This window comes from Glandiceps talaboti, chromosome 3 (genome assembly GCF_964340395.1).
Source record: "Glandiceps talaboti chromosome 3, keGlaTala1.1, whole genome shotgun sequence".
NCBI classification, from domain to species: Eukaryota; Metazoa; Hemichordata; class Enteropneusta; family Spengelidae; genus Glandiceps; species Glandiceps talaboti.
Window position 1 is genome coordinate 20,124,168 of NC_135551.1, and position 12,878 is coordinate 20,137,045.

Sequence of the window (12,878 nt, forward strand, 5' to 3'; positions counted from 1 at the left end):
GGCACCTACATCGATTACTAATGCAGTTGGACTTGCATCCACAGGACGTGTTATCTGGACTGCTCCTAGTTGCACTTTCACCACTACATGTGTCTAGCCGGGACTTTTTGGTTTTCTTTGGCAACGGCAAGGCATAATCTAGAAACGAATGAAAACATTATTTTAGTGTACACTTTACTTCATGTCGAGTTTGACTGCCATCAACCCATTCACAACAATGTATGTCCCGTGTGCATTACTTCCTCTGTGAGGTGAAACACGAACAGATGCTGGTGACAAATCTTACGTGGTGGACCTTTGTTTTCAAATGCCTGACAACACATATTGTACACTACGAAAGCGCCGTCAAGTCTGGTGCAAACTGTAACTCGCGACAGGAAACCGTCAAGTCTGGTGCAACCTGTACTCGCGACAGGAAACCGTCAAGTCTGGCGCAACCTGTAACTCGCGACAGGAAACCGAAGTCGGCAGTTAGGGGAAGCGTTGCTCAGAGACTAAACGACACAAAACATTTTTTGCTACTCAATAATTCTGTTACATTCACAGAATCACTTCAGAGTTTCCTCACATCAAACATAAAAGATAAAAACATAACAGGCCTAGAAACGGCAGCTGACTTTGAAGAAAGAGTCACTCGAGTCGATGTTACAGCCCAGATTGTAGCAAACCATAGACCCTACACGAAGCTCTCTAGACGTTTCGACATCTGGCCATTTCGCCCCCAGTCATTTCGGCAAAACTTTCTCGGTACCTGGACGTTTCAGCACCACTACTACCCTGGACGTTTCGTTTCCCCTTATTTTAGCGTAAATTCGTTATCAGTTAACCCTATCCAAACCCAACCCTAATCCAGGGTAGTGGTGCCGAAACGTTCAGGATACAGAGAAAGTGGTGCCGAAATGACGAGTTACCGTACACGAACCATGACGAGACCTGACGGTGACCGGTGACGGGCCGGCAAAACTGTTAGCCCGGTCTATTATAAAGCACATCTACTTCGTCTAATTCCCATCTATATAGTATCTTCGAATTCCGTTTTGATCTTTTCTCATGACAGATACTAGTCCTGCTTGCAAAACGGAATACGGGACTCGATTCTGACAATGTTCCCCTCCTAAAGTTTAGGACATGAATCATAACATACACATCCTCTGCAAGCTGGGCTAAAATTGCCAAGGTTCATCATACCATGGAAGTATACTTCCATGATCATACATAACTGTGGCAGTTACGTGGCTTAATGTGCGACTACGATGTCTGATTACGAGCTCAGTTCTCTACATTGTATAGTGGTCTGAGCATAGGGTAAATGACAAATAATCAATTTTGTTGTCGTGATTTTCCGGATTTCCAATATTGTTTCTCTACATTTTAAATATTGTTTCCTTTCACTCACTCCCCTATGTTCTACTGCTATCACTGTCTTATCAGAGTTTACCAACTTTGCATTAATTAGTAGATTGCTAATCCTAGAACAAACTCACATGCTAATTGCCCAATTAACACATTGCTCAGTGAGTGTAATCATCTACTGATCCGACATGTAGGGTCTATGATCCGACCATGGAAGTAGAACCCCCATGATCCGACTAAGCTCTAGTCTATCTGCTCGACCTCGGTTGTTCTTCCGATACAATACGACACACGACCGAATATCGCTATCGAGGATAGCCCTCACTGCAAACTTCGTTCGCTTCTAGTATCGAAAGAAAGCCTGAACGTCTAGCAACAAGACTAACTAAGCTCAGACTCAGACCACTATTTAGTGGTCTGAGGACTAAGTGCACTGTCATTAATCGGATCATGGATCTGAGTAATGCGTTAATTGCAATTGGACAAATAACTAGTGAGTCTGTTTCCGGATTACCAAGCTACTGATTAATGCAAAGCTGATAAACTCTAAGATATTAATAACAGGTAGGAAATGGGAAAAAAACAGTGAGAGGAAACAATATTTAGAAATCCGGAAAATCGCGACAACAAAATTGATTATTCGTCCTTTTCCCTGTGGTTCAACTATAATCTAGTGAGTGGTCATGTGTTGCATACCATCGTCGCAAACCACAGCCTCTGTTAATTTATGGCACAGTCGAAAAGTGTCGAAGAAATAACAGCTCCGGTTTGCGAGAATATTATGGCTGCGTACATGGACGGACGGAGGAATTAGGAATGGATATGTAGTGCTACAAATTAGCGTGCGTTATTGGTTTTGGATCAACATGGGCAAAAGGTTCATCATCATAAACTTTGATAAAGTGAAAGTTGTGCGATAACTGGTCTGATTAGGATTCCTGTTTATGGCGGGCCGCATTACTAACGGTGCCTGTTACCGTTACGGTACACGTAGAGGGCCACTTTCTCCAGTCCCTTGGTAATTTTTTTTTTGAATTTAGAACATTGCTTATCTTTACATGTAAAATTGTTACATATTAAAAAGAAACAAGATGACAATCGAGTCGGCAACTGGTTACGTGACCATTTTCACTTGGTTTGCTCATAGACCCTGGTGTAGGGTCTATGGTTTGCTGAAACAATAGTCCTGTCGCGATGACTGACACGCATCGTCGCAGACCACGGCCTCTTTTATGGCACCGTTCAGTACATTATTTATTTATTTTATTAACTGTATGTTATTTCGTAGCATGCAAGTATAACCCACGTGGGTTATTCCATGTTCGTAGTATATAAGGCGGAAGAAATAACAGCTCTGGTTTGCGAGAATGAAAACACCGGGACTTTGTAAAGTTTGTTGTTATTGCCAGGCAAGAATAAATAATATGGCTGTCTTCGGGAATAATTTCAATAAATGACCGAGAAGTCAAGAGAGTCGTCCGAAAAGGGGGTGACCTGTTACCGCTCTCAAAATGTGCATTTACGACAGCATGCATCGGCCCAAAGTATAATCCCTCGGGCCTGGGACACAATTTTTTTTTTTTTACCTTTCACCCAAACCGAGCCCAACCCTTCAATTTTAAAGAGAATAAGTTTTCACTTGCCTATATATCTTCTATAGTAACGCAGGTCAGAGATATCGTATATTTCATCGGGGTCGTAGCTCCCAGACAATTCGATGCTTCGTTTCCCAGTACTGCCACAAGAGCTGCCGGTAGACACTTCAGACATCTTCTGTTACTCGTTGAATTTGATGACAAAGACGACACGGTGTTCTGACGACGTCGGGCAGGGAATGTGGAAAACGATTATAAAGTAGCAAGTTATATCCCGCCAAATTTCAAATATTTGAATATTCATAAGACGATACCATTCGGAGAGGGTTCGTCAAACATGAAGTTTTAATCAACAAACAAACAAACAAACAAACAAACAAACAAACAAACAAAGTACTGTATTGTGGGATGAAAATCTTTAGCTGTTTTTTGTACTTTACAGACTAATTTGAGTAACTTCTATTACATTCACTATGGCAGCTCATGTTGAACACAACACAAGGTAAAACTACGTGCTCGTGTTTAAAGAGGCCACACCCCTCTTTCAAATGGTCGATTCTATATGACTCAATAAACGATGCAAACTAAATGATCAAAGGACCCGTCAGAGGCGCTTGACACACTGATTACGCAACTCGTTAGAACAAAAAGACAACAGAAGATTGGATCACAGACAAGTAAGAAACAGATTGTTTCTAACTTGTGTGTAGTCAAATTTATCATTGGCGGGTCACAAGTATAGGAAACAGTTCAGGGATTAAAATGTAAAGATCTCTCCCGAGTCTATCACATCTACAATATGCAGCTTAATAGTCCATGTTAACGTTCCGGGACTGTTAATCAACTGCTACGCATTCCAAGAACAATCTTACTTTCAAATTTTGCAAACTTTAATGAGTCAGACCATGGATGTACTAGGGGATACATCCATGGTCAGACCATAGTCAGACAAATGGAACTTTATAATGACCACTACGCCTAGATCAACGAGTAAATTTATTCAACAAGCATACACCAGAAGGTGTAATCATTTATATATTTCATTGTAGTACTGTTACTTTTCAGTACTTGTTTATTATCATTGTGATCTTTCCATTTTTTGCGCAGTTCTTTAGATTAGTGAAATAAGCCCAATGGGCTGGGTGATGTATTCACTTTCTGTTCTTTTTATTGATAATTTGTAAATGTATATTCCCATGTCACTATAATAAACCACTATTACTACTACTACTAGTACCACAGAGTGCTTAGGCTCATTTAGTTCTGTTTACAAATATAAACAAAACAAAATAAACATACAAGTAAACAAACAAAATAACCTGACAAATGAGTAGATACGTCTAGCAGCAAGACTATGCGTACATGTATGCCCATGACAAGTAAGACGCGTACGCAACCTGATTGGCTGTGTGTCTCACTAAGCAGAAATTCGTTTGCATGGAGGCGATCAGGCTAAAAAATGTAAACATGTACGAAGAAGGTCAATTCAGGCAAAATAACGAAGGTAAAATAGCAATGAACGATTAGCCGACATCTACATCGGATTTTAATCAGATTGTGTCAAGATGCTATCAAAAGAAAGTATATTTCAAAAGTACTAGTATTTCAACCCTGTGTAGTTGCTTTTTACATGTTGGTGCCGTCTTGTAAAGCTTGGAATTATTGTCTGAAAGGGTCTGAATAGTCTCAAAATTGACTCTTCAGAGTAAAACTCCTCCAGGGCTTCTAGAGGGAGACCCCCTTGGACCCCCCCCATGAGGTGGACATATCCCAGTCTCAAGCTCTTCCCCTCTTACTGTCAAGATGCTATCAAAGTATATTTCGAAAGTATTTCAACCCTATGTAGTTGCTTTTTAGATGTTGGTGTTGTCTTGGAAATTATTGTCTGAAAGCATGGAAGTATAACCCACAGGAAGAACAACTGGGGAGGGATCAAACAGCACATGTTGAATGCCGCTGTTTGCACTGCAATCATCAATCGCTTACTTTAAGCTTGATAAGCTGGCTTTCCTAGCGATGTGTGAACAACTTCCGGGTGTCCGGAACGAGCTTAGCATATTAATGACGTAGTTCGGGTGTTGTTGTGGATACTCGTTACACATAAGTCTGAGGTAGAAACACAGGCATTTGTTTCCCCAGTTATGTCTCAGAATATTTCTATCACTGTTATCAGAATAAAATTACAAGGGGAATTGGAGGAGATAATTTTTTTTCTAACTACCTTCCGAAAAAGTGATTGGATATGTTTACATGGTAGACGGAGAGCCGCTATCGGCCGTAACGTGCTGCTGTTACATAAAGGGCTAGGACAATATGCAAAATAAGTAGTTAGAAAAACATTCTGCTCCGATCCAATTCCCCTACATGGCGTCAGAAATCGGTTGATATCTTTGGTAGGCATGGTCCGATTGTAACAACGACGCGATTTATCGGAAAATTGTTACATTTGGGAACTAGGAAGGGACGGAAGGTAAAATCGAAATGTTTGCCCACTACAACGGTCGGTTGAAAGTTCATGTTTATGTACGGTACTGGGTTATACATAATTTGCTGTTCTTCTTCGCCCATGTTTCTTGGGTATAAAGGAGAAGGTATCTCACTTGGCAAATCGCGCTCTTTTTCACTCGCTGAACTGGATCTTACTTTATCTTCAACCGGAGTTTTTTCTGGAAACTTCACCTTGTATATTGGGTTGTTTTCCAATAGTTCACGAACCCTGTCCTTTGGTTTCACTGGTCTACCCTTGGTCAGATGATCACGTTCATAGTTAGCAATAATTTCAGGAAAACGGCGATACGCTACCTCAATATTTCGTGGCAGTTTACCATGGTAATGCTCATTTAAAATGCGGGAATGTTTATTTACCAACCACTGCTTAGGTGTGTCACCGGTTACAGTAGATACCAAATACTTCGATTCCATGCTTCGACGGATCACTATTTATCAACCAACTTTCGATTTTCCGCTCAAACGTAGACATTACTTTATCTTTAGTTTCTATTTTCTGTTTCAACTCAAGGTCCCTCTTCTTACATGTAATATCCTTCTGTAGTTCATCACGATGTTTGCCGAGACCCGCTAGTACACTCTTCTCATTAGCGTGATCTGGATGAGATATATCACCACAGATCTCTGCAGAAGAGCACGCCTGGTAGGGACAATTTCGCCGAGTATGAGAATCACGGAGGTGACACTTTCCACAACGCTTGTATAGGGAATCGCCAGGTTCAGACCGGGAATACTTTGTATTTTCTTCTGCGATCTGGGCCTCTACTGTCCCAAGTTCTACTTTCAGGTCATTTAGTTCAGTTTCTTTCACCTTTATGGCTAATTCGAGTGGCGATGTGTATACAAACTGATCGGTACATGCATTTTCGCTGGCCGTACTAGTACATGACAGTGTACTCTCTCGAACTTCAGACGTAATTGACCCATTATCGTTGTCTACACTGGCGTCGGTGAATCTTAGTCGCTTCGGCCGGCTTCCATGTCCTTTGTCATTGTTCCTCAAACTGGCTGGTACAGGAGAACAACCATCAACGATAGATACCTTTATCCGCTTGTAGTCAGCCCGTTCCACTGGTTTAGCACAGCGAAACATGTCAGCCATGTCAAGTTCATGGTTAGACAGAGTGATAGACGTTCCATTATCATCTTGATATTGGACCTGGAAATCCATACATTCTAACGATGGTACATGTTGTTTTATTGTAGATATGAAATGTTCATAATTCAATGTCTCATCGATGTAGAGATGTCGAGTTTTGTTCCAATAGCTGAGCTGAAATTGATACGACATCGTGCACGTGACGGTGACAACCAGAGTGACTGACAGCCAAATTTTGTTTACAATCTTATATGTTTATTCAACTTCAATCTCAGTGAAGGCGATTTTATATGTACACAGTCGTAAAAGGTGGGGGAAAGTCAAAACTGTCGTGCCTATATTTAACCGTTCCTCTAAACATGATATTCCACGTATTGTCAACTTGTTTGACTTACACGAAAAGAAGTCGTCGGGATTTACTCCAGAATTTCATTTATTCATACAATGTAATTAATCACGAATAGTATGCCATATTTAGGTTAACGTTACTCCCCCATTAAAAATGACATTGTCCAGAGAATATTTGATCTCATTTTATACAGAAGTCCATGTACTTGTTTCCTGATGAGTAAACATCCGTTTACAGATAGATTACATTTAGAGCGACCACGTACTGGGTTGATAATCAAACACTGTTATTTTACACCTGATATGAACGTTTTAATTGAACGGGACAAGTAGCTGAAACGCTTTACTTCCCCGTTAACGGTTGTACTTCCATGCTGAAAGGGTCTGAATAGTCTCAAACTTGACTTTTCAGAGTAAAAAACCTCCAGGGCTTCTCACTAGGGGGAGACCCCCTAGGATCCCCCAAAAGAGATGTACATATTCCCTTCTCAAGTTTTCCCCTACCCTTCACTGTCAAGATGCTATTAAACTAAATATATTTACCCTGTGTAGTCAATAATTATAATTATGATAGTGCTAACCCGGGATCTTAGAAAGTAGATGCAAGACAGTCAAGCAGTCCAAACTGAGTCACGATCAAAAAATGCCTGTCATGTGAATATTATATATGGGGGCGGGGGATAATGTTTTAAAATTAAGTGATAGGGGGGTCAGCCTGTTTTGGGTTTTACAGATGGGGGGGGGGGGGGGTCAGTGACTTTTTTTCGGCCCAATTTAAGAATCTTCCGCCGCCCCGCCCCCCCCCCCCCAGGCTGGAGAAACTGACCGGCAAATTAACGTAACATACTTTAGGTTTCGACGTCTGTGCGGAGCACAGGGGCGTGTAATATTTCATAGATTGTTGTTTTCTTATTGCTTAGAATGCCGTTTTCTTAGGAAAATATCGTACGAATCTTGCTGCTACAAATGTATCAATCTCTATACTACTAAGAAATCTCTTCCCCTTACATGTAGGAATATATATTAATCAAACGGTTGTTATATTTAGTCTGTAGACCTGGAAAACAACAACCTATGAAATATTACACGCCCCTGTGGTGCTGAGCTCCGGAGGCGCGCGCGCTTGAACGATTATCCAAGAAGTTGCCACACTACAACCACTCGCCCCATCTTGATCTTAATACCACTGAAACAGCATGGCACGTAGACTCTCTCACAGTCCCAGAGCTTCGCTTTACTAAAATTAAAGCGAAACGAATTATTTTGTATGTACCGATACCAGCTATATAACCATACTCGAATATCCTTGTACTGCCGCCCCCGGGCTTCCAGAAAACACGGAGCGCCGCACACGTCAACGAATAGATATCTCTATGTGGTCGATGAGGGCGCACAGTACAAGGTTATTCGTACGTTATGTAGATGGTATCGCTACATACAAAATAATTCATTTAGCGTTAATTTTAGTAAAGCGAAGCTCCGAGATTGTGAGAGAGTCTACATGACACGTGGCTTGGTAGGTGACCCTGGAAGACAACGTGAACTCCGTCGACGGCCAGGTTCCAAAGTCCGATCAATCTGGTGACTATTTTTGTTACAGATCTGTGGCCAACTGTTTCGGTATGGCGTCCGTGAAAATTTATATTCTTGTATTGTGTGTATTTGCATCATTGCCTTTCCTCCTACCGCTACCCGTGTCTTGTATCACTACCAAAGTAGGGCTAAGTTTTCTGACGGTCACTGCAACAATTCTATTTCTTTGGTTAAGTCCCACGAGGGGACGTATCACGGTTGATAACAAGGCTGTTCTGATCACAGGGTGCGATTCTGGGTTTGGCTTGGCGTTAGCAAAACACCTTTATTCACTTGGCTTCGAGGTATTTGCTGGATGCCTTTTAAAAGATAAAGGAGGAGCTGGAGCTAAGGAATTGGAGGGGATCGACAAGGAACGATTGACGGTCCTGCAGCTGGACGTAGCTTCCGATCGTCAAGTAAACAACGCAGTCAAAGCAGTGAAATGGACTTTAGCAAGATCTCACAGAGGTAACAGAAAATATACATCCCTTTTTTTCGGCGCTGAAAACTACTAATGGTGTATGGTATACGGCCAGGGGTGTAATACTGATAGACTTCTTTATACATATGCGTGTGGTCTTTTTTTATATTATGGCTAATGTGTGCACCGCCAAGCTTACAAACTGTAAATCTCTGCAGCAAATAGAAGACCTTCTCCCAAGTTTCTCCAAATATTCACTTCGTCGTAGCTTACAAAACAGAGAATGGCATTTTCCCTTTACAACAATGTCCGTGTCCTTGTTGCCCAATCAATCAAGTCGGCTTCATGCATATGATTCAAGGTTACGACTATGCTCTTCTCTATGATACTAGACTACCGTATGACCATAGACACTTGAATTGTGTCCCTAGCTTTATTTAAGAATAATATAAAATACTAATAAAATGATAACACGGGTTCATAGGATCGCGCAAGTCCACATCATGTGTTTACAGTTATACCTGTGGACTGGCATGAGGCATAAACAGTGTGTGCACTTAAACGCAATCCTCGGAACCCATGTTATTGTACCCCCTCGCCCTTCACAAATCATCGGCTAAATACATCAATATTATCAATAATATTGATAATATTGATATGTTTCAGAAAAAGATAAAATATTATTTTATCTTTTTCTGAAACATATCTTTGGACACAAGTGTATATGACCTCTAGTTCATGGCGAGTCAACTTACCAATGATAAAATCGTAAAAATATATTATTGATATTTGTCAGCATTTATTTATTTATTTGTTTGTTTATTTATTTATTTATTTATTTATTTATTTATTGATTGATTTATTTATTTATGTGTTTGTTTGTTTGTCTGTTTGTTTATAAATAAATAAATTTGTTTGTTTATGTTTGTTTGTTTTCGTAAACAAAACTAAATGAGCCTGTGTCCCCAGTGCTCAGACCACTGGAGTAAATCTTTTATACAATTTTTAAATGTTAATTCTAGACTCTTGATATTTTCCTTGCCTTTAGTTCTCTGGGGTGTTGTTAACAATGCTGGGGTGTCATCATTTGGCGAGATAGAATGGTGTGCGATAGAGAAATATCGATTCGTGTATGACATCAATGTCCTTGGAATGATTCGTGTTACCAAGGCATTCCTACCCCTAATCAGGGGGTCAAAGGGTAAGAAACAGTCCAAAATCTTCATTTATTTAAGTATTGGGGCTTTGATGATTTGAACTTGGGGGAAGGGGGGTGGGGTTTAAAAGACATTGTCATATGTTTTACCATTGCCGCAAATAAACTTGGTGTTTCACGACCAGTACACTATAAAACAGACAGGCCTCTTTGCGGCAACAGTTTTACGTTTGCAAGAAGTCGACGTCAAATATAACTAGTACATTGTATTTTAAAATTAAAGCATAATTGTACTAAATAATGATTTTTGTCAGGCCAGATGATAAAATGTCGCAAGTTTAGTAAGACTTTTGTCAAGCCAGCCAACGTTCTGTTTCAGGCAAACTGGGTTTGTTGTATTTTCTTAATATTTTCTCTCGTCTATTTACCTCCGCGAGACAGGCCGTGTAGTGAATATGGCGAGTGGTATCTCCAGACAAGCCGTACCATCGAGGTCTTTGTATTGCACTTCAAAGTTTGCTGTACAGGGGTTTTCTGATTGTCTCCGGTACGAGATGCACCGATGGGGTGTTCATGTATCTATCCTCGAACCGGGTAATTTCATTGCTGCGACGGGAATCTTCAACGAGAGCTTGGTTGATAAAACATCTAAAGAAATGTGGGATGGCATGAGTGAGGAAGTGAAAAGGGATTATGGCAAAGATTATTTTGATAAAACGGTCAACACCATGAAATCGTACAGTTCAACGTCTGAAGGTTCAACATCAATGGCCCCTGTTATTGATGCATATACAGATGCCCTAGTTTCGAGGACACCCAGAATCCGATATTATCCGATGCAATTATACTGGCACGTACGGAGAGTTGTTTTCACCCATCTACCTGAGTGCGTAGCAGATGCATTGTACCACGGTATATATTACTAATAAGACAATGTTCTGGATATCTTGTAGGCTGATAGCGATGTTGCTACACGTAGATGCTCTGATCCCTAAAAAGCACAAACAGAATGGAGGCTATATTTAATAATACTAATTGGTATAATATCATTGATTGTAGATGTTTCGCCAGTTTCAAACTACTTAATGATATGCACTATTTCGAAGTCATTATGTAACTGAACGCCACCTGCCCTACCTATTGCAAATACGTTATGGTGTGTGTGTGTGTGTGTGTGTGTGTGTGTGTGTGTGTGTGTGTGTGTGTGTGTGTGTGTGTGTGTGTGTGTTGTGTGTGTGTGTGTGTCATATAGGTTGGCTGTGCATTGTGATCAGTGGATATACTCGAGGAGGGGTCGGACAGGGTTTGTGTTCGTCCTGTTTGGGTATTTGATGCAAGACCACTGCAGCAAATCAAGATATATACAAATCAATATATGTGATTCTAGCAGTATATGAATAGCATGAGTACAATACAGAATGAGGCTTCCCCTCAAACATTGAAATTGTTATGTTAAAAGACATGTAGGTTTTCATGATCAATCCCAGGTTCTCAGATTAGTACTACCTTATCAGGGGAGCCATAAGGATTATATGAGATCATTTTTATTTCTAGACAAAAAACTTTATTCAGCTATGCAAGACATCTGTTTTTAATGCCTAAATTTTAATCCAAATCTGAACTTTAATAGCCTGTTTATTGCGCTGTTGTGTTACATTGGTGACTCTTGTCATACCTCCTAGCCCTTGAAACCAATGCTTGTTTTGAGAATGTGAACGATTGGTAATTGCGATTTGAAAATGTGTGCCCAATAACCTGATTACAACCATTATATTATTCAAATAAAGTCATTATGTAAATGTACACCCAATAACCTGATTACAACCATGATGTTATTCAAATGAAGTCATTATGTAAGTGTACACCAAATAACCTGATTACAACCATGACGTTATTCAAATGAAGTCATTATGTAAGTGTACAACCAATAACCTAATTACAACCATTATATTATTCAAATGAAGTCATTATGTAAGTGTTCACCAAATAACCTGATTACAACCATGACGTTATTCAAATGAAGTCATTATGTAAATGTACACCCAATAACCTGATTACAACCACATTATTCAAATGAAGTCCTTATGTAAGTGTACACCCAATAACCTGATTACATTATTCAAATGAAGTCATTATGTAAGCGTACACCCAATAACCTGATTACAACCATGACGTTATCCAAATGAAGTCATTATGTAAGTGTACACCCAACAAACTGATTACAACAATGACATTATTTAAATGAAGTCATTATGTAAATGTGCACCAAATAACCTGATTACAACCATGATGTTATTCAAATGAAGTCATTATGTAAATGTACACCCAATAACCTGATTACATTATTCAAATGAAGTCATTATGTAAGTGTACACACATAGAAGAGATGAAGACAGGAGTTAACACATGAAGCATGTGAAGTGTGCATGTGATAATTTACATGTAATTATGTAAATTTAACATTCAAATGTTTGATAACGACTTTTGGGGGTGTGGCTTACTGAATCAGTTCTAATGGTTCTCAATGCAAGCGAGTTGGTTTCAATGGCTAGGAGATACGACAACAGCCAACGATGTAACACAACAGTGCAGTAGAAAGACCATCCAAGCAAGACATAAGAGTTGATACAGATCCAAATTGCAGATAACTCCAATATCTAAAAGTTAAACACAACTAAATAATGAAGATTCTGTATACAGATAGATGTTAATTCTATTTTACTTTATTGAATGATAGAAACATAACAATAGGATCCAATGAGTTTGTGACTAGACAGAATAAAATATGCACAATTAAAACATTAATCAAGTAAAAATAAGTCA

General features: G+C 39.7%; 1 protein-coding gene across 1 annotated transcript; it reads left to right on the top strand.

The window, feature by feature from the left end:
• Nucleotides 1-8,525: 8,525 nt before the first annotated feature.
• Nucleotides 8,526-10,981, top strand: LOC144433180 (D-beta-hydroxybutyrate dehydrogenase, mitochondrial-like). Its single transcript, XM_078121489.1, has 3 exons — nucleotides 8,526-8,946; nucleotides 9,948-10,100; nucleotides 10,497-10,981. Exons 1-3 carry the CDS (start codon nucleotides 8,526-8,528, stop codon nucleotides 10,979-10,981), a joined length of 1,059 nt encoding a protein of 352 aa, XP_077977615.1.
• The last annotated feature ends 1,897 nt before the right edge of the window (nucleotides 10,982-12,878 follow it).